General features: G+C 33.3%; 3 protein-coding genes across 10 annotated transcripts; 1 reads left to right on the top strand and 2 right to left on the bottom strand.

Moving 5' to 3' along the window:
- The first annotated feature begins 235 nt into the window (after positions 1 to 235).
- LOC117906452 (probable diphthine methyl ester synthase) lies at positions 236 to 4,542 on the top strand. The gene is made up of 7 exons (XM_034819475.1): positions 236 to 687; positions 780 to 904; positions 2,004 to 2,233; positions 3,010 to 3,049; positions 3,193 to 3,284; positions 3,663 to 3,928; positions 4,021 to 4,542. Exons 1-6 carry the CDS (start codon positions 538 to 540, stop codon positions 3,881 to 3,883), a joined length of 858 nt encoding a protein of 285 aa, XP_034675366.1. The 5' UTR covers positions 236 to 537; the 3' UTR covers positions 3,884 to 3,928; positions 4,021 to 4,542.
- Positions 4,543 to 5,199: 657 nt separating this feature from the next.
- LOC117906451 (L10-interacting MYB domain-containing protein-like) lies at positions 5,200 to 13,811 on the bottom strand. Of its 4 annotated transcripts, none has more exons than XM_034819472.1 (6): positions 13,582 to 13,811; positions 11,313 to 11,473; positions 7,211 to 7,245; positions 7,041 to 7,109; positions 6,485 to 6,817; positions 5,200 to 6,359 (listed from the first exon to the last, which is right to left on the bottom strand). In XM_034819472.1, exons 5-6 carry the CDS (start codon positions 6,809 to 6,811, stop codon positions 5,754 to 5,756), a joined length of 933 nt encoding a protein of 310 aa, XP_034675363.1. In that variant the 5' UTR covers positions 6,812 to 6,817; positions 7,041 to 7,109; positions 7,211 to 7,245; positions 11,313 to 11,473; positions 13,582 to 13,811; the 3' UTR covers positions 5,200 to 5,753. The 4 variants fall into 4 exon arrangements, with proteins under 4 accessions (XP_034675363.1, XP_034675362.1, XP_034675364.1 ...); XM_034819471.1 differs by having other exon boundaries at positions 6,485 to 6,811; positions 13,582 to 13,810; XM_034819473.1 differs by having other exon boundaries at positions 6,485 to 6,811; positions 11,405 to 11,473; positions 13,582 to 13,810.
- Positions 13,812 to 23,292: 9,481 nt separating this feature from the next.
- On the bottom strand, positions 23,293 to 26,971 carry LOC117906337 (L10-interacting MYB domain-containing protein-like). Of its 5 annotated transcripts, none has more exons than XM_034819326.1 (8): positions 26,650 to 26,971; positions 25,797 to 25,863; positions 25,288 to 25,629; positions 25,067 to 25,195; positions 24,665 to 24,979; positions 24,475 to 24,591; positions 24,048 to 24,377; positions 23,293 to 23,977 (listed from the first exon to the last, which is right to left on the bottom strand). In XM_034819326.1, exons 3-8 carry the CDS (start codon positions 25,627 to 25,629, stop codon positions 23,423 to 23,425), a joined length of 1,788 nt encoding a protein of 595 aa, XP_034675217.1. In that variant the 5' UTR covers positions 25,797 to 25,863; positions 26,650 to 26,971; the 3' UTR covers positions 23,293 to 23,422. The 5 variants fall into 5 exon arrangements, with proteins under 5 accessions (XP_034675217.1, XP_034675218.1, XP_034675216.1 ...); XM_034819327.1 differs by having other exon boundaries at positions 25,797 to 25,858; XM_034819325.1 differs by lacking the exon at positions 25,797 to 25,863 and having other exon boundaries at positions 26,650 to 26,970.
- Between the last annotated feature and the right edge of the window lie 682 nt (positions 26,972 to 27,653).

The following is a 27,653-nucleotide window of genomic DNA, read 5'->3' as shown; positions in this document are numbered from 1 at the left end:
TTTTTGAAACAAAGTAAACGATAAAATAATTTTTAAAGAACAAGTATGAATCGTTTTCATTAATTTTTAAAAATAAAAGAAAAATATCGGTTTATTTGATCATATTTTCTAAAATTTATTTTTAAAAATTATTTTTAAGTTAAATAATAAAAAATTTGGAAAATATGACCAAATGGCCTATAAATTCATATTCCATTATTTCTACTGTAGAAGAATATTTAAAAAATTCCCATACCACAAAATGTTTTTAATGGAAGGCTTTCCCTTCTATGACATTTTACGCCTAAAGCTTTTTATTTTAAACCGTTAGGGTTAGGGCACAAGGCCACAATATCTTTGACAACGTCGAAGGGCATACACGGTAAAAACAAAGTGCAAGCAAACGGCCATCCATCAGTCGTGAAACGCCGTCAAATCTTAAGACGCGTCAAACGACGTCGTTTAAACTTCCTCGTCTCTGGCCCTGCGGTCAGAAATTGCCATGGCAAAACCCTAGAAAGACGTAGGGTTTAACAAAACAGACAGAAGATAGGAGAGATGCTGTACATAATAGGTTTGGGTTTGGGCGATGAGAGAGACATAACGCTGAGGGGCCTGGAAGCTGTGAAGAAATGCAGCAAGGTCTTCATTGAAGCCTACACTTCTCTCCTCTCCTTTGGTCTTTCTTCCAATGGTCTTTCCACACTGGTATTTTTTTTTTCCAATTATTCTCTTTTCATTTTTCCTCAATTTCTTTGATTTTAGACTTGGAAATTTGGGATTTGGCTACTTGGCTACAGGAAAATCTCTATGGGAAACCAATTACGCTTGCAGATAGAGAAATGGTGGAGGAAAAAGCGGATGATATTCTGTCCGATGCTCGTCACTCGGATGTGGGTTTCCTTGTTGTTGGTGATCCTTTTGGGTAACTTCTTTTTCTCATCACTCAGTTACACACTTTTTATGAATGTTGGTCAGATGAGAAGCCATTGTCAACTTATTTTAAAGATTTGTGTGGTTTTATTTTTATGTTCTTTCCTTGGTTCTGAGATCCCAAAAAACAAAAAGGGATTTTTTGAAGAGTATGATTGAATGAATGATTTTTTTAGGTGTTTAATCACCAGTGCCATAGCCAAAGTTTGATTTTGTTTAGGACTGTCCTAATTCTTTTAAATTAATTGAATGGACTTTACATAGAGCTGTTAAGAGCATTTAGAGTGCATGATTTTTGGAAAGGAGGCCCAGACTTCTGCTGCATGGTACAATAGTATCCACAGCAATAAAAATAATGTACTTGAAATTTACAGTGTTCTGCAGTGTAGAAAATGAAATATTAGATAAGAGGTGGGGAAATTAGTTGATTGTCAATGTTGTAATCATCATCATGTAAAATGTTCATCAAATTAAGTCTTAAATGGAGATCTAAATTCACCAACCAAAGGTGTGTTTGGATGCCCTTTATAAATTGGCTTGTGCCAGTGCTTTTTGTATGTGTAGTTTTATTGTCAAATCCATCTCCTTAAAATATTCCATTACAAAGTATGTCAACCATTAGCACAAGTTAGAAAATTTGAAATGGTGAAATTTTGTGAAACATAAATTTTCTCCTTAAAATTAGTTCTGGCAGTGGCTCAGGTTGTCTCTTGTTGGATTTAATAGCTCCAATTCTAGACGAGAAATTTATATGTTTTAATGCTATGTGAAATACGATAAACTCTTTTGATTTCTACTGGATGACCAGGCATGCCCAATATAACTTAAACAATCCAATGGTTTTCAGGATGCCAGTTGGTGCTTAATTCCATTTACAAAATGTATTATATCTGTTAAAAACCCTGTTTGAAGCTGGGAAGATGCAACATTGTTCTACTTGGAAAAAAATAGAGAATTTGAAATTGTACTTGCACTTAGCTGTTGTACATTGACAATTATATTTCTGTTGCACAAGGTTGTTTTTATGGTATTTATCCTAACTTCCAACCTCTTTTGTTTTTAGCAATTTAATATTGAAATTTGGAATGCAGAGCTACAACACACTCTGATCTTGTTGTTCGAGCAAAGAAACTGGGGGTGGATGTCAAGGTGGTTCACAATGCATCAGTGATGAATGCAATTGGAATTTGTGGCTTACAACTTTACCGCTATGGGGAGACTATTTCCATTCCATTCTTCACTGAAACATGGAGACCTGACAGCTTTTATGAGAAGATCCAAAGAAATCGTGTGCTTGGATTGCATACCCTCTGCTTGTTGGGTGAGTTTTAAAGGCTAGTGTCCTGATGTTGTGAGTCAAGCTTTAGTTTCTCAATTTTCAGAAGCCTTAGCTTTGCTCTATAGGTTGTGACCTATTGGAGCTGCACAAAAACATATTATTTAGTTGTGCTATTGTAGTCCAACTCTCAATTACTATTATTACGCCTTCTTTTTGGTAAAAAGAAAGAGCTATACTATCTTTGCATTCACAACAGTTCTAATATCTTCTGTTGAACCTATGAAATATAATACATTTCCTGACCTGATCCACCTGTCATTTACACTTTGTTGTTTACAAAATCTCTCCTGTTAATAGTGAATGAAATTTGATCTCAAACTTGACATGGTTATCTAAAAATTGGTGTCATATGAACATAATATGTTTTACCTGCCTATGCATCAATTTTGAACAAGAGACCAGTAGGAACCTCTTGGATCTTATCCTATTTTGCTAAGACCTTAATTGGCTAGCTCATTTGTCTAATCAACTGTTAAAAGTACCAGGTTTAGAAGCTAGTTACCTAGAAAAAAGCGTTAGGTAATCACTGAATGGTATTTATTCCATTAGTTAACAAACAGTGCATTTTTTGTGTTTTATTATCAAGGGAACATCTCATTTTTTTGTTGTTCTCTCCAATTTCTGCTCTTTTCTCATCCAGTAAAAATGGTCAGAAACACCTTTTTGGGTTCTGAAAGGTTTATTGTGAGAACTCATTACTGCTTTTTATTCTAGTGTTATTAACTTTAAAACTCATTGCAAATGTTTTATCACCACAGATATACGTGTGAAGGAACCCTCGCTGGAATCTTTATGCAGGTGTGAATTCAAAATGATTGAACATGCTTCAAGTTTCACAATTTAGCACCTTCTTTCAAGTTTTATTATAAAATTAATTTTACAATCTTTTCTTACTGTTTTGGCTAATTATTTTCCCCATATGTGCTTCACAAACTTTTCAGAGGAAAAAAACAATATGAACCACCAAGATATATGACAATAAACACTGCCATTGAGCAGCTTTTGGAGGTTGAACAAATGCGTGGAGAATCTGGTAAGGCTTATGAACTTGTGAAATTGCCTTGTGCTTTGACATTTCATTTTCTTAATTTTAAGCATATTTGATAAGGGAATATATTTTGTTTCAGTTTTCGTAACTGTTTATAAACAAGATAATTCTCCTGCAAGTTGCAGGCATAGAATTGGTGACAATATGATGGTTTAGGTCACTTTCTTTCTACTTTAGGGTTACTGTAATTTGCATTTATTTCACATATTCATCATAGAGAAGAACTAAGACAGGTACATTTAAAATTTTAAGATAAGCTTACATTTTCCTTGTTTTCTTTGTGCATTTGGAGAACATATATGGAAGAATTTGAGTATCCATTTGTAATTATAACATTTCCACAATTCTTGCAATGCCTTGCAGCATTCTGTGAAGACACTGATTGTGTTGGTTTTGCCCGACTGGGAAGCGAGGATCAGATGATAGTTGCAGGCTCAATGAGGCAGCTGCTCAAGGTTGATTTTGGAGCACCTCTGCATTGTCTTGTCATAGTAGGCAAGACACATCCAGTGGAAGAAGAAATGCTTGATTTTTACAAACTTAAAGGAGAAAGTGCTGAGTCAAAACATAACCAGACTGCATGATTTTGGCTCAATTGGGATTGAAGTCAATGTTCCCTCTTTGTGCAGGTTAGAATTCCACTCTGATCTAATTTTTAGTTGTTGGCTTGTGCTCTTTTCGTAAAGTCATGGTAACAAACACTCAAGTGCTAATGGGGCAGGATTGAACTTCTTGTCAACATGTCATACGGTTCCTGCTAGCTGTAGTAAAGAAGCCAAAGGGGGGGATCCGCCAAACACTTTTTATTGGTTATTTTTTTAACCTCCATAAGAAACAGATAGAGGGTATCATGGTTGGGTGTGTTTGGAGTAGCAACAGCTCCTCTTAATTCAAGGACCTGCATTTAGGTAGTGTACTTCTCGCCTCAGCTTCCTGCATCAGCTGGATGGTCATTTCATTATGGTTGGTGGAATGCCTGCCTGCTGTAATCTGTGCAACAAAAATTTGTCTGGGTGAGTTCCATTAATTATATTGTATCAGAGTGACATGCTTTCCTTTCCCATGGTCTGATTATGTTTTATTTATAATTGCAATTTTGTGAGTGAGATCAAGCTTTTAAGCTAAATGAACATCGAGAAGATGAAAGGAGGATTTACCCAAAAGCGAAGAAGTTCAAGTATTTTATTGCTTTGTTTTTATCTCTATTTCTGATAAATGAATTGAACAAACTGGAATTAATTTACTCAGTTTTCTGATGCCCCCTTAAACCCTTGGCTTTAGTTCCATAATCGAGTTGTACATTGTCAACTTGTTGATCGTTTGACTGGAGAAAATGATTAATTTGCCTTCTAAACATCTATGAATCAAAATGAGAATGTGTACAGATCCATCACCGGTGAAAACCCATCACAAAGCAATATAATACGAGTTGGATTGTTTCAGCTAAAACATTGGTTTCCACAATGATTAGCGTTAATTCTTGGAGCCATTTGCGTTGTGTAATGGAATGGGAGATGCCATTTAAACGTGCTGTGAAAAGCGAGCTTCGCTAAAGAGGTTGGGGAGCTTTTTAATGGTCTGGACCAAGTTTTTTGACCAATAAATAGATCAAAGACACGCATTCCCCCCAGCAGAGAAGATCGTGGCTTGGTCGTGGACCTGGCTCCAAAATTCAAACAAGCTGTGTAGATTTTTGAACCGATCTTATGAGTCTTATGAGTGGCATTTAGGCCATGTTAGACAATCTATTTCCACTGGGTCTCATCCACCAAGTTAGGAAAACCAGGCCCAGATTCTAGTAAAAGTCTAGGTAGACGTTTGAGAAATCAAAATATGGGTGATGGTTTCCAAAAACTTTTCACTTTTTATTTTTAAAGCTAAAAAATAATAACAATTTCTATATAAAAAGTAATACCTCAATTGCTTTTAAAGTTGTCATCTTTTTAAGCATCCCACCCAGGTGACAAAAAATCAGAGTTCCCTCTGAAAGTATCACTTACTTCCCCTCGTTGAAGCAAAGAATTTCCCAGCACTAATCCAAGGAGATCTAGATGCATCCTGATTACAAACTCAATTAACCAAACTAATAAATAAATTATAAAAGCTATTCGCGCTGCAGGAGCTCATCCTGCCACTGGGCAGAGAACATGGAACACCAGATCGTTTATCAGGTCCCTGCAATTGGAACATTCAAAAACCCTAAAAGACAGGCAGGCTGTCAAATGCAACTTTTAAGATCAAATGAAACCACGCCCTGCTGCTTCCTGTAGTACTTGCTCTACACATGCCTCTTGCACAGTTTCGTCATTACTAAACCACCAAAAAGTCAAGTCCCAGACAAACTAAAACTTGTTCACCAACCACTAGAGGATCATATGTTACTAACGACTAAAACTAGTTCACTATAAAAAAACCTATACCTGTTAAGATTTATACAAAGGCCACCTCCATGATTTAACTGGAAGTAGCATTACCACACTTTCCCAGCAGCCATGTCAACCGCGTCTCATTACCCCCAAGAGAAATAAATGTCTCCCTCAAGTTTGGGTCCTCAAACAGGTCCAAAGCAGCAAAGTAGATCTTTTGATCAATGCGCTCTATCTCATCCAATGCCTTTATGCAATTAGTGATAGTATATTTGCCATCGGTTTGTATCAATGTAACTGTCCTCAACTTTGAAGCAGCAACCATCTCTAGCATGGCTTCTGCCATCACATCATTTATTCCTTTACCTCCCTTATTTTGACCTGAAAAAGAGCCAGTCTCAGATGATCGTTTCCTTTTTCTCTCTGCTGTTTTCTTGTCCAACTTTTCTGCTAATGAAGCATTTTCTTGCACAATTTTTGATGATGACAAAGGTTTGGAACTCAGTTTTCCACTTTCTGGACCCGAAGTTAACCCAGAAGTATCTATTGCAGTACCTATTCCGACAGACTTGTCATCTAACTCCTCATAGTGACTCGACTGGGCATATTTCCCGTCAGCCCCTGATTCTGTAAAGATCATGCATAGTTGATCATAAATGGGGCAGTCCTTAATTTTGATTGTATCAGGCCGAGGCTGTGTCAATAAATACAATCTATCAGGAACTCACAATAAAACTGTTACAAGAAAATAAAAGGACAAAGCAATAGGATTTGTCTGGAATTTCCAACAATGCTATTAAAAGAAGGCAAGAAATGTACCCCAATGTCCTCCCACAGGTCAAACCCAATGCAACAAGAATCATCCATAGCATATTCATTTTGATCAAAAGCTGATTTGAGATTATAGTATCGAGTCCGCAGAACATCCAGGTGCTTCCTCAATTGATTGTTATTAAAGTTGAGATCTGTTTGCACATTGAATTCATCACGTATACGATTCCATGTTTTCTTGTCAAAAACATTGTTTGGTCTGTTTCCCAATTGAATCTGTTTGACTACTAAGTCAGCAAATATCTTATCAAGGGATGTTGTCCACCTTGTCCTCAACCTTTCTTGCTTAGGTTGATGATTAGCTTCACCATCCATCTACAACTTCCAAGAAATGCACCCAAAGTTAATGATATACCAATTGACAGAATAATACATGTCCAACAAGAAACCTAGAGGACGAATTCAAGCACCATGCACTAAAGAAGGTGCAGTGACTCCATTGTTTTTGCTTTTTGCAGCAATAATAAAAATGGAGATGGAGATATCACAAAATACTCCTGAAAAATATATTCAGGCTACTAAATCATCACTTATTAGTCATCACCTTAGATTAATAATAGGCTCAATCTGCAAAATCTCTTGGTGTATGCATAGGATGAGCAGTCCTGCCTCTCTGCAAATGGTTATTACATGCACAACATGTCATCCATCCGTTTATGTGCAACCATTGTCCATAAAACTAGCCATTAGTGCAGAATCTTATATGAAACTTACCTCTACTTTTGCATCATATGATTTGGAAAAGCAACCTACAGTGTGCAAATGAAAAGAATAATAACGAGTTACCAACATGAATGCAATAGAAGATGCCAAGTTCTTGATCAGATTATTAAGACTAGGTAATAGGAAGCGTGGATTCAAATTATAACCATATAATTAAATAACAGACATAATTAGATTGAAAAGTAGCAAATGATCGAGGTCTATAGGGGCAATAAGTGCAACTAATGAATAAGGGTGGATTATTGAATGCTAGAAATAAGTCTTAATCTTTTTCTTCAGGTGCCATCTGCTGCTGAAACAGAAATTCCTGCTTATTGCTTAAAACCCAGTAAGGCTCATGATTCTCTTGCAACATAATTGCCTTCCAAACAATTTCCTCAACTTGTACTGCTTCAGAAATGTTCCTTAGAGAGTGTGCGCAAGGCTTGAAAAGATCCAAAGGGATTTCTTATGGGGCGGTGGTGCCTTAGAGAATAAACCCCACTTGGTGAGTTGGAAGGCTATTTGTGCTACTAAAAAGAAAGGAGGCCTGGGCATTCGCAGTCTATCTACTTTTAATAAGGCCCTCCTTGGGAAGTGGTTGTGGAGATTAGCTAATGAGAATGAGTCCCTTTGGAAGCAAATTATCTCTAGTAAGTATGACCTCCAAGAGGGGGGTTGGTGCTCCAAAGGAGTGAGAGACCGCTATGGGGTGGGAGTTTGGAAGGCTATCAGAAATGGTTGGGAGAACTTTCGCTCTCATTCCCGCTTCACCATAGGGGATGGCACTAGAGTGAAATTTTGGAAGGACTTGTGGTGCGGAAATCAAGCTTTGGAAGAAGCTTTCCCCATCTTGTTTAATCTTTCCGTCAACAAAGAAGGCTGGGTAGCTGAGGCTTGGGAGGAAGATGAAGTTGGGGGAAGCTGGGGACTTCGTTTTAACAGGCACCTTAATGATTGGGAGGTGGGAGAAGTAGAAAGCTTATTATGTAAGCTTCATCCTTTGACCATTAGAAGAGGTGTAGAGGACTTACTCCGGTGGAAAGAGAACAAGAATGGGACGTTTTCTGTCAAGTCTTTTTACAGTTCACTTTCAAGGGACACCAAGCCCCCCTTCCCGGCTAGAACTATTTGGACGCCTTGGGTTCCAATTAGGGCTAGCTTCTTTGGGTGGGAGGCGGCTTGGAACAGGCTCCTCACCACTGACCGCCTGAAGAGATTTGGTTGGAGCATTCCCAACAGATGTTTTCTGTGTAAACAAGAGGAGGAAACCACAGATCACCTTCTTCTATTCTGTGAAAAAGCTAGAATGTTATGGCTTTTGATTTTCTCCCTTTTTGGGGTGCAATGGGTGATGCACTCCTCTGTGAAAAGAAACCTCCTGGGTTGGCATGGTTCTTTTGTGGGCAAGAAAAGAGAGAAAGCTTGGAGAGCTGCCCCCCTCTGCCTAATGTGGACCATTTGGAAAGAAAGGAATAGAAGGGCTTTCGACGATATTGAGAGGAACGATCAAGATATTAAATCCATTTTTTTGTACACTTTTGTGAATTGGGTTAGGGTATACATAGAGGATCATACATTGTCTTTGATAGATTTCGTTGACTGGCTAGCCACCAAGTAAGGGTCAGGCTTGCTCGTCCTTTTGTTTTTTGCTGATTTGTACTTGGTATACTACGTGTATACCCTTTCTCTAGCCTTTTGGCTCTTAATGAATTTTCTTTACCTATCAAAAAAAAAAGAAATGTTCCTAGTTTTTACACAACTTGAAATTTTTGTCCATATATCATTTTATTCTTGTCAGATAACCATCATAATTCATAATGTTGGAGAAGAAGCAAAAGGCATTCTCAAATCTACCCAAGAAGTTTGAGAAAATAAATTAGTAAACACAACAGCATTTTAAGCCTTCACTTACTTCTTCCCTTTTTAGGCTCAAGGTCAGAAGCACTATTGATTTAAGGATTAGTAATCTCATCAACGTCATGATAAACAGCAGTACTTAACCATTTGAAAATTGGATGTTATAATATATATATGTCAGAATCTTAAAGAATAGACAGACTCAACAGATATGTTAGTGTCAACATCAGTGTCAATTGTCAAATAAGGAAAAGTATGAATTTAATAAAAGCTTTGCCAAATAAATTTCCAATAAAAGTTTGGGAATATAAGGCAAAATGTTTATCAACAGAAAGGACTAACAATATTGTTAAAGAAGCTTCAAATAAAACATATCCATTGAGGATGGGAATACCAGACATGATTACATTGGCAAATAAAATTTAGTTTACATGTTTCTAACATTTAAATGTAATACAATAAATTTTTATAGTTTGCATGATACATTCTCTTTTTACTGTTACACAAATCTCAACTGGAATCCCCTTGATCCTCATCCCAACCCCTTGTCACACAAGCCAAGCCTGCTAAACCATCAAGGTCATGTTTGGTTGGTTGGAATTACCATGTGATAGGATAAGTGATAGGATAACATATCCTATATCATATTTGGTTTGTGATGAAATATGATAAGTTTCCTCATCAGTCATCATATGTTCAACCAAACAGAATACGATGAGTAGTGGAATATATCATCCAACCTTTTTTTTATATCCCTTCTATATAAGATATATTAATCTTAAGTTGAGATATGAGATAATATATATCCACGTATCATAAATGTATACTTTTCATCAATCTTTTTTTTTTAATTTTCTTATATCACTTATTTTGCAAAACAAAAAATTTTGATTAGAAAAATTAAATTTGCAATTAAAAAGAACTAAAAAAATATTTATAAAATAATACATATGTATTATTTAATATATATAAACAAATTATTTTCATATATTAAATAACATAATATAAATTTTAAATATTTTAATTATAAATATAATAAATAAATAATTATTTACTAAATTTTAAATTGTTGAACAATTTTCAAGGAATCCTAAATATGAGAGAGATTTCATTTTTTTTTAGGAAATATTGCAATGCAATATAATTTTTATTTTAAACCAAATATAAGCAATATAATTTTTTTAGTAACACTAAATATGTTTTCCATTTTTCTTTATTCATTTTACAAACCAAATATAAGCATGACATAACATATTACATTAAAAATGATATCTTAGTATATCATGTCTATTGGATATAATATCCAAGAATATCATATCCCATTAGAAATAAAATGATATTTTAGGATATGCATATACTATCCGGTGAATATGATATCCAAGGATATACATATATCATCCTATACTATCCCACCAACCAAATGTAGTCTAAGTATAAAATAATAACGAAATACTATGACAAAAAGTATTATGGAAATGTACTGCATACAGTTCAATACCTTATAAAAGGAATCTTAAGAATCTTATACTAATTAAACTACATTTGTCCTCAGTTTGTACTAAAATGGTTCTGCCAATCATTGAAATCATAGAATTAATTATAACATGACACTTATAATAAGAATCTTGATTATTGACCAAAATCTTATCTTACATTCACCAAATAAGTTGCGTCAAAAGGATAAAGTTAATGGCCCTGTTGCTGCAAGCCTGCATTTGAATGGATGAGAACCCAAGAACCCATTGGCACAAAAAAACACAGGTAATTTAAAATTTAAATCAGATTATACTTTTGATATTTACAGAATAAGAAAAGCCAAGTTTTTGAAAGCCTAAATAACATAGAAAACTGCTCAGCAAACAAATCTTCTCTATGCATCTTAATATTTTGGTAGTGGCATTGATGACATCCAACGATACTCACAATACCAATAATATCATCAATCAATTGATAGATCTTTTAATATAGCAGCAGATGTTTTAAGATTTCAAAATATACATTAAAACATCTTAAGAATTGAGAGATACATAAAATCCTAGATGAAAAAAGTCATATGGAGAACACTTGATTATTGATAATCAATTGCAAATTTGTTCATTTTTCTTTTGTTTGTGAGAGTTTGACTTTACAGTTGATACACAGTAACCTGATCACCCACAGATTTGCACGTAAAAGACAAAAATGCCAATGTAAAATTGCTTTCAGATATACATGTTATTGCGAAGAAGAAGAAGACAGAGGAAAGAAGGTAGACCTGATCAGAGATACAGCCGTAAAACTTTTGGAAACCTAGTTGCAGAAAGCATGAATAGCTTAACAAGCAGCTCTACCCCAAAAATTCATCACCTTAAGTAGATTGTTGATTCAACTCAAAAGATCCCTTGGTGTATGCATACGTTGATCAGTCATGCCCCTCTGCAATTGGTTATCACATGCACAATATGTCGGTCATCAGTTATAATGTGCAACCATGGTCCATAAGAGTAGCAACTTAAAGCATAATCTGCATTGTCAAACCTGCTTCATTCCTAATTCTTTACCCTCTTTTTTTGCATCATATGATCTGGGAATGTCATCTATGGCGTGCAAATGAAAAGAATAATACAAACATGAACACAATAGAAGATGAACAGGTTTGGTGACCAAACTATTGTGGATTGACACTGAAGTCAAATGGTAACCTAAAAGAATAGTCGAACCACAATCCACCTAGGCACGGCCATTATAAATGATTTGTGCAATGACATGGTGACAAATTGGAGATAATCCATTTAATCTTTTTTTTTTTCCCATTCTCTTCTCTTTTTCTGAATTTTCCTGTTTCCACACTCTTGAAACATGTCCAGAAACTTAAGTCAAATTTCCTTTTCTTCTTGTAGTGGAACATCCCCAATTGCCATTTTAAAATGATATGTCTCCGATCACCTTTGAAGCCAGAAAGTATTATCATGATGATCGAGTGGGTGGTGATCTTCCTCACAAAGCCAGATAACATGAATAGCATTAGTTGTAGTGATGTAGGAAACTCCCATCATTGAGATTAGGTGCGACAAGGGAGCTAGTTCTTAAAAACTCCTATTTTCTAATTACAGGTCTTAGGAACCTCATATTCATCCACCACATTGATTTTTCCTTCATCCATAATATTAAATAATAGACACAATTAGATTGCAAAGCAGCAAATGTCCATAAAGGCAATTAATGTGGCTCATGAAGAGAGAGTGGATCTTTTGAATGCTAGAATAGGCTTAAGTTGCATGAATCTTGTACTTCAGGCACAATCATGCTGCCAAACTACAATCTTGCTTATTTCTAAGAATCCAGCAAGACTTGTGATCTATTCAAAACTTTAGCCTAGCTTCAGATATGGTATAGTTCTTATAAAACTCAAGCCTTGCATATTAGATTGTAAGTCGCAAAAGAAGTCATAAACTGCCACCATAAAGCCTAGAAAATAAAACAGCAAAAATAACACCATTTTAAGCCTTAATTTTTTTTTCTCCCTTTTTCTGGTTCAAGTTCATAGGCATTCAATTATTGAAGAACTTGAAGTCTCATCAAAGTCATCATAGACAATAAAAAGGTTCTTCATTGTTTGAATTGCCAATGTTTACGGATATATCAAACTCTCAAAATACAGGCAGACTCAATAGATATATTAGTGTGAACATCAGTTCAAACAAGGAAAAGTACATTAGCAAAAGCTTTGGGAAATATATAAAAGAATTTCTAGTGACTCCAAGCAACGAATAGAACTTCCCATGCAATGCGTTTGTCATAAATAGAATACCATACATCAACAAATAAAAATCACTTTACATGTTTCTAACATTTAAAAGATATAATATAATGAGGAAATACAACAACGAAAGGTATTCTAAAAGTATCACTAAAACCAAGAATTAATCATAACCATGACATTTATAATAACAATCTTGAAAGTTCAACCATAACGGAACAAGTTGTATAACCGACATTCATATTGAAAATTTGTCATGACATTCATATCTAAAATTTGCCGAATAAGTTGCCTATGAAGAAGAAGTCGATAACCACAATGCTGCAATTGAGTGGTCGACAAACAATTTATAGAAATAAATGTATAATACAAATCAGAATCTACTTTCCATGTTTACAGCCTAAACAATGTGGAATACTGCATAGTAAACAAAATTACTCTGCACATCTAATATTTCAGTAGAGTTGCTGATAATATCAATAATATCCCTGATCAATTGATGGAATTTTCATCCAAACAGTAGATACTTATATCTAAAACATGCCAGTACTGCGTTACAAAATAATAACAATTTGAGAGAGGATTCAACCCTAGAAAAAGAAACTTGCAAATGCATTGATTTATCCCATTCCAGATATTAGATATTATAATTGACACATATTCACCGGTTCACCGTAAGGAATCTGCGAATAAGGGACAAAAAAAAAAAAAACAGCAAAAATCGCTTTGCTACAGAGCTATAATCAAGAAGCAGAAGAAGAAAACCGAGAGAAAAAAGGAAGACCTGATCGGAGATACAGCGGAAAGTGGCCGGAACCCTAGTTGCAGAGAGCAGCGGCGAATTGGCGACGAGCGGCTACGCCCCAAAATTCAACCAATATAAAATTAATTTATTTTTTTTGTTTTATAATTAAGGAGAGATGTAATGTAATTGAGGAAGGTCTAAGGAACAAAATTGGCATCAGATTAGAAGACGTGTCGGAAGACGATTTGCTGATGTTTTGTTAAATTTTTGGTTCCCAGTGGCGTATGTGCACTTGGTGGACTCCGTCCTTATTAATATTCTGAAAAATGTTTGCTTCTCCCAAGAGATTTTTGCCAGACTGCGTCCTTCCATGTGTTATGTGTTAGCTTGTTTTAAAAAATAATTTGTAAATTATGGTAGTGATAAAAATAAAAATAAAAAATAAAAAAAAGTTTTAAGGAAAAATCGTCCCTTGCAGAAATAATTTCTAAAAATATTTTAAAAAAAAAATTTAATTTTAATAAATAAAAAACATTTTAAGAAATTATTTATTTTTTAAATAAAATTATAGGTAAAAATAGAGACAACTTTTAAAATTTCTTGAAAAAATTCAAGAAAAATGAAGAGGTCATTTCTTTTGAAAAAAAAAATCTCTTTTAAAGAAGATTTATATTTTAAAAAATAAAATTTACAAGAAAAAAATCATCAGGATTTATCGTCTATTGTTGAGATGATTTCTTTTTCTTTTTATGTTTTTTAAAAAGAAAAAATTCTCTTAAAAAAATGAAAATTTTATAAGCAAAAACATCTCTTTAAAACACGATTTCAAAATATAAATTTTTAAAAATAAAAATTGTTTTTTAAAGAAACATTTCTTAAAGATATTATGAATATATATATATATATATATATATATATATGTAAAATTAATTGATTTTATGTAATAAATTCAATACATAAAAATAATTATAGTAATTATTGATACATTAATTATTATTATAATAATATTTATAAAAGTACAAATTATGTTTATCATCTCATATTAAAAATATTATTTTATATTAAGTCAGATATTGATTAAAAAAATATTTTGGTCTTTATCTACAATTTTATTTTTTAATTAATTATTATTAAAAACATAAATTAATTTAATTTTATACTCTTTTTTCTTTCTACAATAAATAATAAGTAATTTAATTTTCAATATTTATTTATTATTATTTTTTGTTATGTTAAATGCAATTTATACTTTTATATGTATTATTATTTATAAATAATATATACACAATAATTATAATCATTTTTATATATTGAATTTTAGTGCATATATTTATAACAACTATATCATCGTATAAATGCTAAATGTTTTCTTATTTTTAATTATATTTTTAACTAATAATATAATGTTACATCCCTAAACTATGGTTTCTTCAAAAAAATGATTTCCTTAAAATTTTAAATTAATTGAAAATAATTATGAACCAATTAAAAATTATTACTGAAAACAATATTAAGAAGTAATGTAGAAGTGAAAGAAACAAAAAATAAAAAATAAATAAAGTTTAAAAATTAAAATATTTATTATTTATAATAGAAATAAAAAGAGTATATAAGTAAATCAATTTATATTTTTAATAATAATTAAATTAAATTAATGGAAGGATAAAATTTGAGATAAACAATAAAATATTTTTTAATCAATACCTAATAATATAAAATAATGTATATTTTTTTTAATATAAGATGATTGTTGAAAAACGATGATAAATGCAATGCAACTCTAAATTATATATTACTTTAACAATATATATAATAGGGGGAAGGAATTAGAGAGGAGAGTTGAGAAAATGAAAGACAAAAAGAATGAAAGAAATGAAGAAATTTATTTCTTGCTCAAGGATACATATTACAGGGATGGAAAATATTTTTATAGGCTTTCCAAATAGCTTCCATTAATATCCCTATTAATGAATATTAATGAAAGTCATAAATAACATTAATAATTTCCACTAATGAATATTAATGGAAGTTATAAATAATATTTAATTAATATTTATTATAATTAATAATGTGATACATTCATTACTTTAGTTATAACACTCCCCCTTGGATGTCCACCACATTAGAAGAATATGTCTTATTAAAACCTTGCTAGTAAAAAATCTCATGGGAAAAACCTAGTGAAGGAAAAATAGTACAATATTCTTTAAGTTGCTCTTAACATGTTAGGATTGCCGCATTAAAAACCTTGCCAGTAAAACCCAGTGGGACAAAACCTGTACGAAAGGAAAAAGAGTATAGTACACTCACACATTTTTACAAGCATACTCCTCCTCATGTTGATATCCTTGAGTTAAAGCATTCCGATCTTATGTACTTACTTCTTGAATGTTGAGGTTGGCAATGACTTTGTGAATAAATCTGCTATATTATCACTTGAGTGTATTTATTGAACATCAATTTTACCATTCTTCTGGAGTTCATGTGTATAAAAGAATTTTGGTGAAATGTGATCAGTTCTATCTCCTTTAATATAACCCCCTGTTATCTATGCAATGCATGCAACATATCTTCAAATAATATTGTCGGGTCACCTTTGATAGAGAAGAGTCCACATGATTCTTGAATATATTGGATCATAAATCTTAGTCATATACATTCATGACATGCTTCATGAATTGCAAATATTTCTGAATGATTTGATGATGTGATCATCATTGTTTGTTTAACAGATCTCCATGAAATAGTAGTGTCATTACAATTAAACACATACCCTATTTGTAACCTACTTTTATGTGGATCTGAAATATATCATGCATCTGCATATTCAAGCAATTGTTGTTTTGATTCCCTTAAGTAAAATAGAATCATATCAATAGTGTGAAACCAAGGTTTGGTTAATCTTGGTTTTGATGATAGCAAAACAAGGTTTAGAACTAATAATTATATTTCAAGTGTGATTAGGAAAGACGATTTCCAAAGTGACAATCACTAAAACAAATCAAGTCAAAGAGAAATCATGATGAAGAAAACCACATCAGAGAAAAGTGTTTTTCAAGACCTAAACTTCATAAGATTTCTTTGTAAGGCTGTTGGTGCACTAGGATTTTCATGCATTACATTCTTTACTTATGCACCAAAATCATCCAAGATTTATTTTGTTTTAAATATTTTAAAATTGGATGATTTCATATTTTTAACAAAAACCTTATGTCAAATGTTTTTCCAACTTGTTTAAAAGGTTTTAAGTTGAAAAAACTAGTTTTTTGAGCAAAAAACGGCTCATCCGGTTGAATTGGATGAGGAATCGGTCAATTGCCAACTCAACCAGTCGAGGTCCGGGTCGACCCCCAGCTCAACTGGTCGAGGGTGCAAAAAAACTTTCTCTTTATTCCAGAACGGTTGTTCAACCGGTTGAGGTTTGGTCGAGGTCCGGTCAAGGTCCAACGGTCACCTACCAAACATTAAATACTAATGGCTAGTCAACCGGTTGAACCCCCAACGACTAGTTTGACTTTTTTCTTCTATAAAAAGGCTACAATCTTTATTGTTTAAAAAGTTTAACATTCCCAAACATTTCTTAAATATATTTGAGCCTTGGAAGAGTGTTTTTTTTAGTGCACAATTGTTCTAAAACTTGCATATCTTTAGTGCACCATTCAATCCTAGTTTTCTTGTATCATTTGAGTTTAAAGTTTTTGTACTAGGATTTTGTGAGATCATTTATTTGTAAATCTTTGAGAGGAAGTTTCTCAAGTGTGTGGTATCACTTGAGGGGTTGTTCAAGAGTGGGATATTTCTTGAGAAGTGTAAAGGGTGCTTAGAGCCAAAAGTCCAAGAGAATGAATTGGAACCATAATCCAATTGTATTGCTTGAAGGCTTGGTTTGGAAGCCTTGAATTAGTGGAACCTCAAGCTTGGAATTGAAGCTAGAGGAAAGTGGATGTAGGTCGGGTTGCGCCGAACCACTACAAAATCTTGTGTTTGCATTATCTCTTCCATACTCTCTTAATTTATATGCAATTGTCTTTATATTGTTTATTATATACTTGCATATAATTGTCTCTTACATTCACATAGTTTAAATTTTCAAAAAGAAACCATCACCCTATTCACCCCCTCCCTCCCTCCCCCTCCTTTAGGGTGGTTACCATAGGTTGGATCAGTCTAATTTTTCTAACAAATAGTTCTGCAAAAATAACGCAATATATGTTTGATACCATTCCAATGTCTTTGAGTTGGACTGGAATTGTATCTTGCTAATAAATTGACAGAAAAATTATTGTCTAGACATGTACAATTAGTAAGATACATAAGTGCATCAATAGCACTAAGATGTGGTACTTTAAGACCAAGTAGTTTTTCGCATTTTTTGCAAAAATGAAATGAGTCTTTTTTCATATCAAGTGATCGGAAAACCATTAGAGAACTTAAAGGACGTGGTTTATCCATATAAAAACGTTTCAAAACTTTCTTAATGTATGTTGATTGATATACTAAAACTCCATTTGGAAAATGCTCGATTTGTAGGTCAAAACAAAATTTTGTTTTTTCAAGATATTTCATCTCAAATTCATTTTTCAAGTAATTTGTTGTTCTTGTAAGCTCTTTAAAAGTTCCAACAAGATTTAAGTCACCGACATACACTACAATAATTGTAAATCTGATTTTTGATTTCTTAATGAAAATATATGGGCATATAGGGTTATTCACATACCCTTCTTTTAGCAAGTATTTGCTAAAGTGATTGTACCACATGCGTCTAAATTACTTTAATTTATATAAGGATCGTTGTAACTTGATTGAGTACATGTTATGAGGCTTTGTACTATTTGTTTCAGGCAATTTAAATCCTTTAGGGATTTTCATGTATATATCATTATCCATAGATCTGTATAAATATGTTGTAATAACATCCATGAAATGCATATCCAGTCCTTCTAAGATTGTCAAACTAATTAAAAAACAAAATGTGATTGCGTCCATGACGGGAGAGTATGTTTCCTCGTAGTCAATACCAAGTCTATGTGAGAAACCTTGTGCTACTAATTGCGCTTTATATCTTATGATCTCATTATTCTCATTACATTTTTGTACAAATACCCATTTTTACCTAATAGACTTTACATCTTTAGGTGTTTGGATTACAAATCCAAAAACTTCTCGTTTTGTTAATGAGTTTAACTCTGCTTGTATAACTTCTTTCCATTTTGGCCAATCATTTCTATGTCAGCATTCTTCCACATTTCGTGGTTCTGAATCTTCACCATTTCTTATGATATCAGAGGCTACTTGAAAAGAAAAAATATTGTTAATAACAATATTATTTCAATCCAATTTTTTTCCCGTGTGTACTTAACTTATGGAGATCTTACAATTTTCAGGTATTTATGTCTTTTCAGGGGCTTCTTGTTCAATATGTGCCTCTTCAGGAGCTTTTAACATTATTTGTACCTTTTCTGGAGCTATAGATTTATCAATTTTTGACTGATCAATCATTTTGATTGCCTATTTTAAAGTGTCAAGTTTTTCTTGTGTTCTCTTTTTTTGGGGAGTTACATCTTTTGAGCCGATAGGTCTACCACACTTCAGGCGTATCTTAGATTCATTCGTTAACTGTCCTACAGGGGCATCAATTCATGTTGCAGTATTTGCAGTTAGGATAGGTGACTTTGTCACTTTCTTTGTATGAATGAATGCATTTGGTAATTAGTTTGCAAGATTTTTCAACTGAATGATCATTTGAACTTCTAGTTTACATTAATTTGTATGAGAATCAAGATGAGACATAGTAGATGTATTGCAAATAATTTCTCGTCATTCTTCAGGAATCAGTTTTTTTTTCCCCTAATAATGGGAAAATATTCTCATTAAAATGACAATCTGCAAAGCGGGTTATAAAAACATCACTTATCAAATGTTCAAAATATCTTATGATATATGGAAAATTAAAACCTACATAAATGCCAAGTCTTCGTTGGGAACCCATTTTAGTGTGTTGTGTAGGTGAAATTGGTACATATATTGCACAACCAAAAATCCATAAGTGGGAGATATTTAGTTGTTTTCCAAGTATAAGTTGTGAAGGAAAGTATTTATGGTAAGTTGTATGTCGAATACAGACTAAAGTTGCAGCATGCATAATAGCATGTCCCCAGGCAAAAGTAGGTAACTTGGTTTTCATTAATAATGACCAAGCTATTAATTAGAGATGTTTGATAAAGGATCTTGCTAAACCATTTTGGGTATGGGTATAAGCAACAAGATGCTCAATATTTATTCCCAATGACATACAGTAGTCAATGAATGTTTGAGAAGTAAATTTGTCAACGTTATCAAGATGTATTATCTTAATTGGATAATCTGGATATTGTGCTTGTAATCTGATCATTTTTGTAAGGAGCCTAGCAAATGCAACATTATGTGAAAAAATGAGACTAACATGTGACCACATAGTAGAAACATTTATTAAGATCATAAAAATAACATAATGGTCCACATGGTGAAGGGATGGGCCCACATATATCCCCATGTATTCTTTCTAAAAAGACTGGTTACTCAAATGTGACTTTAGCAAAAAAAAAAAAAAAGTTTAACTATCAATTTACCTTGTGAGCAGACAACATATGAGTATTCATTGGGAAAATGAATCTTTTGGTTCTTTAGTGGATGTCTATGTGAGTGTTTGATTATTTGACGCATCATTGAAGAGCTAGAGTGACCTAGTCTATCATGCCAAATGACAAAAACTTTTGGGTCATTGAACTTCTGGTTCACAACAACATATGGTTCAATAAGCTTTACAATTGTATGATACAACCCAAAAGGGAAAACTAAGAGATTTTTCATTATAAGCTTCTGACCAGATATAATGGAAGTAATGTAAAGATATTCTACATTATCTTCATTCATAGTTTCAATATGATGTCCATTTCTATGAATATCTTTAAAATTGAGCAAATTTCTTATGGATTTGCTAGAATATAAAACATCATTTATATGGAATCTAGTTCCATTTGGTAGCATTATGTTTGCTCTTCCAAAGCCTTCAACTAAGTTTGTAGTACCAGATATGGTACTTACATTGGTTTTTATTAATGTTAATTCGAAGAAGTATCTTTTATCTCGAAGAATTGTGTGCGTGGTTGCACAATCTACGAGACATACATCACCCTTATTCATCTTGAGACCAAATAACACATGGATTTTAGATACAACTAATATTTTTTTTTTAAAAAAAAAAGGCATAATGTAAATAATAATATAAAAGAAAATGTAATAATCAAATATAAATATAAGACATAATAATATATTATTTGATATATAAAGTAACATCAATCAATGCCAGCATTCTCATCATTTATTAAATGGTGAGTTTTTTCACTAGGATCTCCAAAGAAATTAATGTCATAGTAAGTTAGGTTCAATCTATCACCACCAGTAAAGTTTATTTCTATATCTTTTCCTTTTGTTGTTATTGATGTTTGGTAAAGATCGATCAAATCTTTGGGCTTATGACTGGTACACGACCAATTCCCTTTCATACCACATCTATAACAATCATTCTCATGGTTCTTGGGAGGTTTATCTTGTAAACACGTCCCATTTTCTTATTTTGCCTCAGTATTATTCCACTTCTGGTGGTGCAATGATGCTTTCATTTTTTTAGAATTTGAGGAACTATTACCATAATAACCATGGTATTGAAGATTCCGTCAATGACAACGACCACAACCACGTCCTCGTCCTCGTCCACGTCCACAAGTGTGTGACAATATTGCATTTACTTGGGAATGGTTCAAATCCAGTTGGACGAGACTGGTGATTTATCATCAAAAACTTATTATTTTGTTCAGTAGCAAGAAGCCATGATATTAATTCAGAGTATTTTGTAAATCTACACTCTCAATATTGTTGCTTTAAGAGCACATTCTAGGCATGAAACATAGTAAAAGTTTTTTTCTAACATGTCTTCTTCTGTGATTTTTTTCTCCACACAACTTTAATTGAGAGCTGATTTTGAAAAGTGTGGAGTTATATTCACTAACGATTTTAAAATCTTACAACCTTAGGTGTATCCAATCATATCGAGCTTTTGGGAGAATCACAATTTTCTGGTGGTTATATCTTTTCTTCAAATTACTCCATAGAGAAAAAAGATCATTTACCGTAAGATACTCATTTTTTAAACTTTCATGAAGGTGATGGCAAAGGAAAATCAACGCTTTTGCGTGATACTACAAGGATGTTTGACTTCCTTCTTTGATCTAGCTCCAAGATTCATTGCATCAAGATGTATTTTAGCATTAAGGATCCAAGATAGATACTTCTTTCTCGAAATGTCAAGTGCCATAAATTTGAGTTTTGTGAGATTCAACATTGTCAAATAACTTTAGATATATGACAAAACAATATTATTAGAATAAGTTATAATAAATTGATAACATTGGTATAACTTTTTATTATAATCAAAATCAAATAATTTGCTTATAACTTTTAACAATACATAACACAAATTAAATGAATTTAACAATAGCAATATAAATATGTAAAATTTTATTCCATATAAACAACTTCAAGTTTAATATACGAAAATTACCTTTAAAGCAATTCGTGCTAATAACGTGTTGTAAAACGAGAATAAATGCAACACAACTCAAAGTAAAGATACATTATATATTAATTTAACAATATATATAATGGAGGAAAGGAATCAGAGAACAGAGTTAAGTGAAGGAAAAACAGAGAATGAGAGAAACGAATAAATTTCTTTCTTGGTCAAGGATACATATTACAAGGATGAGAAGCCTTTTTATAGGCTTTCCAAATGAGTTTCATTAATATTCTCATTAATGAATATTAATGAAAATCATAAATAATATTTAACTAATATTTATTATAATTAATAATGTGGTGGCATTCATTACTTCAGTAAACATAATTTATACTTTTATAAATATTATAATTATAAATAATGTATAAATAATAATTATAATTCTTTTTTGCATTGAATTTACTGCATAAAATCAATTAATTTTACAATACATATAATTATAATAATTTTATTATTAAAATATATTATAAGTTAAAATATTATTAAAAAATAAAAAAATGCAACATCAATTTTTTTTTAGAAAACATTTTTTTTTCTTTAAGAAATTTTTTTTTAAGAAAGAATTTTACCTTTTAAAATTAATTTTTGAAATCATATCTTCAAGACACAATTTTGCTTTGATTTACTATTTTTGCTTCTAGCTTTTTTTTTTTTTAAATAAATAAATCATATTGTGAAGGGACAATTTTTGCTTTAAATCAAATTACATGGAAACTCTCATTCCTAGTCGGGAAAACTTTCAATAGATTTTACGTAGTGTTTGTTTTTTTGGTTTTTTGTTAAAAACAATTTGTTTTCAAAATTTAGGTCGTTGATTTTTCTACTTTTTTGTAATTTATTATAAACTTTTTACTAAATAGAAAAAACCAAAATATGTAACTTTTTCTAAACAGAAAAAATAACATATTAGTTTTCTTTACTCTTTAATACTTAATAAAAATATAATACTACAAAAACAAACCACCAAATATTTAACACTATTAAGCATTAAGGTTCTATTTAGAATTAAGTAAAAAAACAAACACCACCTTAGAAATATTTTCTTAATGATATGCTCTTTGATTTTATAACATGGCTCTAATTTTTTATGGGCTCCGGAGAATCTCTGCCTGTATACATATATTGCTTTAAAAAAATTAATTAAAAAAGAAATTTATATAGACAACCGGAAATACATACTTCCACCACCACCACCACCATCTATTTGATCTTCCACATATACACAACGGAAATAAAAGGACAAAAATGAGGTTTACTAGAGGAAAACTATGACATAGAACTACACTTTCCCTTCAGCCATGGCATTCTGATATCACTTCTAATGGATATGAATGTTTCCCTTCGGTCAGGGTCCTGAAACAAATCCAATGCGGCCAAATAGAGATCCTCCTCAACTCCTTCCATCTCGTTCAATACTTTAATGCAACTGGATATTGAAAACTGGTCACTTCTCTGTGACAGCATTGATGCCCTCTTTTTCCTCCTGCAAGCTGTCTCTAACACTGCATCTTCAACATTGTGACTGGCTTCTGTATGGGTTCTCCTCGGGAAACATTGATTTAATGTTGTAATCCTGCGCTTATTCCATCCATCTGGTATGTTCATGTCATCTCCCGGTTGTGAGGATGCCTCGTCTGCTACTGGTTCAGCAGACATGCTGGCAGCTTCGGGAGCATTTTCTGTAACTATTTCATGATCCAACTCAAAGTCATGACCTGATTGAACATATCTGCCTTCAGCTTCGGACCCTGAGAACAGGATGCATAGCTGTTTGAAAATTGGGCATTCCTTGTTTCTGATTGTTTCACACTCAGGATATGCCTGCAAGTACACTTCCACGATCAATTTAAGATGGGATCTAAGATGGATTAAAGAAATGTGGAGACTGTACCTTGATGTGATTTTCCCATGTTTTCCCATCAGCCATTACCATGTGCTTGGATTCATCCCAACTGAAGCCAGCTTGATAAAGAAGGGAATTTATATTATTGTACCACCTCCTAAGAACACTTTGATGGTTCCTCAATTGTTGCTCTTCAAAATTTAAACCTGTCTGCTTATTGAATTCTTCCCGTATGCCCTTCCATGCTTTCTTGTTAGAAACACAATTTTGTTGATTCTTCCGAACCAACAAGTCTACAAATATCTTATCCAAGGATGGCATCCACTTTGCCCGAGACTGATCGAGCTTTGATTGATCTTGACTAGGTAGATCATCCACCTAATGTTCCAGGAAACAACTTTTGAATGAGCTCAGAAAAACTGGCATACAATTACTTAGTACAAACATCTAATTGCAAGTCAAACAGAACACGCACCTGGGTAGTAGCAGCAAAAGCAGATTTTCCATCACTTTCTAGGTCTGAGAATATTCTGTGTAACTGTTCATACACTAGACAACCTTTGAATCTTATTGACTCAACTTCAGGATGCTCCTGTAGTGCAATTTGTAAGGGAAAGAAAAAGCAGCAAAAATGCATATGAACTTTTTACAAGTTAAAATCTAACCTCAATATATTTTGCCCACACTTCATCCTCAGCAATTGCCATACCCCGGGACTCATCCCAGCTAAAGCCATCCTGATCAAGGAGTAACTTCAGACTATTGTACAGTCTCCTCAAAACACCATGGCGGTTCTTCAGTTGCTGCTTATGAAAATTTAACCCTGTTTGTCTATTAAATTCATCACATATATAATTCCATGCTTTCTTACTAAAAGAATTGTTTGATCTATTCCCCTGTAGAACTTGCTCGAGCATCAATTCCACAAATATCTTCTCAAGTGATGTACTCCACTTCGCCCTAGATTGATCTTCATCCATCTATATATTGGAAACCACTGTCCAGTGAGGCAGGATAGGGGAAAAGGGCACATAACAGATAAAACACAAAATGCCTTGGGCAGATACCTGATGCATCATTTCTCCTGAATTAGATAGAGCACAATTTCCATCAGCTTCAGAATCCGAAAATATGGTGCATAGCTGTTCATAAATAGGACATCCCTTCTTTCTGATGGCTTCAGCCTCAGGATGGGCCTGTATATGATGCTTATAAGAAGCCTTAAAATTTTAATATCACAATTTAAGACAAAAAAAAGGGAAATTCCCTCTACAGGGAGGAAATCTACCTCAATGTATTTTTTCCATACAGCATCCTCAGCTATTACCATGCATTGAGAAACATCCCAACTAAATTCATTTTGGTCAAGAAGCACCTTCACATAATTGTATCTCTTCCTCAACACATCAAGGTGGTTCTTCAACTGTTGCCTGTCAAATTTTAAGCCAGTCTGTTTGTTAAATTCTTCTCGTATATGCTTCCATGCTTTCTTGTTAAAAACATTGTTGGGTCTATTCCCTTCTTGAATTTGTTCAACCAGCAAATTTGCAAATATCTTTGTAGAATTAGCAGTCCATTTTGCCCTTGATTGATAGAAATTGGATTGATCCTCTACCATTTGATAATCCATCTGTGTCATAGGAAAGAAATTTCAACTCCCAATTGACTTATCATTCAGATAGTCCTACTTGAGCATGCAAATCAGTATTAGGAAATAAATAGATTCCATGTCATTCGCTTTGACCTTGTGGGTCAAGTTGAAGCCAAACATGCAATATTAGTACATCAGGAAGTTACTTGGGCCAAAAAAAACGCTTCTAGCCATCCCGAGCCATTAGGATGAACACTTGAATTGGCAGCTGTCCTACAGTACACACTAGGATTTAGATCATTTTCCCAAACAAAAGATCCCTAGACATACACAAGTTCAAGAGCAATTTTATGTGTCATTGTTAAACATATCATTAATATCTTCGAATTTCCATTATGGAAAGCCAACAGGACCCAGGAATTTAATGATCACCCATAACCCCTTTCAACACACTTTGAGTTTGTAAATGGCCCTAGTATGTTGCCTAGTGCTTTCCTTGGAGTGCCACAACCATAGAAACCTCACTATACATTCCAGAGTGTTAGAACAGATTCCAGTAATATGAATATGTGCTGAAAACACAAGTTATATCTGCATTGAGGGGTGTCAAAAAATGAATTCAGAGTTCAAATACCAGCACTAGTTATCACTGCATTGCCTTGTCAGAAAATTAATTCAGTGTTCAAATACCAGCACATATTTGAAGTAATAAACTGTAATTTACCAAACTGGTGATTGATCAACCAATTTCAAGGCAAAAAAGGCACAAAAGAAAAGCAATAGGTTTGTGAAAAATCACACAAAAAGAAGAGAAAATAAAAGAGAAAACTCTCAACCTCATATTCCTGTCATCTTCTTTCCCAAAATGTGGAATGCTTAAATACTCTACGCTAACCAGTTTTATTAGGCATCGTTTAAGTAAATGTGCCACTTTTCTCCGACCCCGGATGACGAAAACCCAATATTCAAGAATCCAATTTTCCATCCTTTTCATACATTTTCTCGGCAACCGAACAGTGCATTAAATGAAAACAAACAGAGAAAACACGAGAAACCGACCTGATAAGGATTGAACCAGGTTTTGATTGATCGTCGCGGACGCTTCCGTGATTTCTCAGGCCGTCAGATTCGTTGCAAACATCTCAGATTGAGGGAAGCCAAACAGATTAAGACCTCGACTGCTACGAGCCGGAAGAAAATTTACCGTCCATTTCGTTTCTTCTTACGGTAAAAACATAAAAAATAAAATACTTACTCAAAAATGGGTGAATCTACCGATTGGAGCTTTTGATGAAAACTGCCAGGGTGGGCCTGATTCCATATCTGAGTAGCACTAGCCAGGCCCAATTAGAGGTTATGTTGGACCGCATGCGGCCTTGTGGAAAACCGGCTTCGGGCTTCATCTTGGTCTTTGTTTTGGTTGTAAATTTTTTATTAATCTGGTCACTGAATCATGCTTCTTATTTATAGTTTGGTTATTTGGACACGTGGACCACTTGAGTAGACGTGTCCAAATAACAGAAAAATATTCTCTGAAATGATCCGATGTAAACGACTGTAAATGTATAATATTGTTTTAGAGTGATTCAGGCTATCCAATTCACTTCACCAACGCGCTTATCCTCTTGTCCTCTCTAGTGCCTTATAACTTATAAGGCATTAGTTGGGAAAATTGTGGTAAATTAAATGTTTGCCACGTGTATCTTGATGATTATGACACGTGGCCCATACTGAAAAAGGTACTTGAGCGCTTTCTTTTCAAGCGAGTGTTGTTCCAGTTTTCCCTCTTTTAACCTTTTCCTTCGGACGTTTCTTCTTCTCTGCAACTTCCCTAACGAGGAGAACAGAAGGAACGTTGAGGCAAACCAAAGCTCAACTCCAACTTGCAGCAGAAGCGGCCAAACGAGGTCAAACTCCTTTGGAATACATACTCTCTTTTCTTCCAGGGGCTTGCATCCCAGTCATTAATCTCGAGCAAGAGTCGACAAGTCGTGTATCAGAAATGGGAATGGAAGACAACCTCGGTCTTGGGAATGCTATCGAAGCTTTGGAGTTTCGTCCAA

The sequence above is a fragment of the Vitis riparia genome, chromosome 18 (genome assembly GCF_004353265.1).
Source record: "Vitis riparia cultivar Riparia Gloire de Montpellier isolate 1030 chromosome 18, EGFV_Vit.rip_1.0, whole genome shotgun sequence".
NCBI classification, from domain to species: domain Eukaryota; kingdom Viridiplantae; phylum Streptophyta; class Magnoliopsida; order Vitales; family Vitaceae; genus Vitis; species Vitis riparia.
This window is presented reverse-complemented; position numbering and strand designations above follow the sequence as displayed.

What these genes read in the sequence shown, in the direction of transcription:
- LOC117906337 (XM_034819324.1), bottom strand. Translation starts at nt 25,770, where the DNA reads ATGTTTGGCTTCAACTTGACCCACAAG. An exon ending in TATGGAAAAAATACATTGAG is followed by an intron (nt 25,196 to 25,287) that starts GTAGATTTCCTC and finishes CATCATATACAG; the next exon opens with GCCCATCCTGAGGCTGAAGC. An exon ending in TGTGGGCAAAATATATTGAG is followed by an intron (nt 24,592 to 24,664) that starts GTTAGATTTTAA and finishes ATTGCACTACAG; the next exon opens with GAGCATCCTGAAGTTGAGTC.
- LOC117906451 (XM_034819472.1), bottom strand. Translation starts at nt 6,811, where the DNA reads ATGGATGGTGAAGCTAATCATCAACCTAAGCAAGAAAGGTTGAGGACA. An exon ending in ACCTGTGGGAGGACATTGGG is followed by an intron (nt 6,360 to 6,484) that starts GTACATTTCTTG and finishes TTATTGACACAG; the next exon opens with CCTCGGCCTGATACAATCAA.
- LOC117906452 (XM_034819475.1), top strand. Translation starts at nt 538, where the DNA reads ATGCTGTACATAATAGGTTTGGGTTTGGGCGATGAGAGAGACATAACG. An exon ending in GTTGTTGGTGATCCTTTTGG is followed by an intron (nt 905 to 2,003) that starts GTAACTTCTTTT and finishes TTTGGAATGCAG; the next exon opens with AGCTACAACACACTCTGATC. An exon ending in TCGCTGGAATCTTTATGCAG is followed by an intron (nt 3,050 to 3,192) that starts GTGTGAATTCAA and finishes CAAACTTTTCAG; the next exon opens with AGGAAAAAAACAATATGAAC.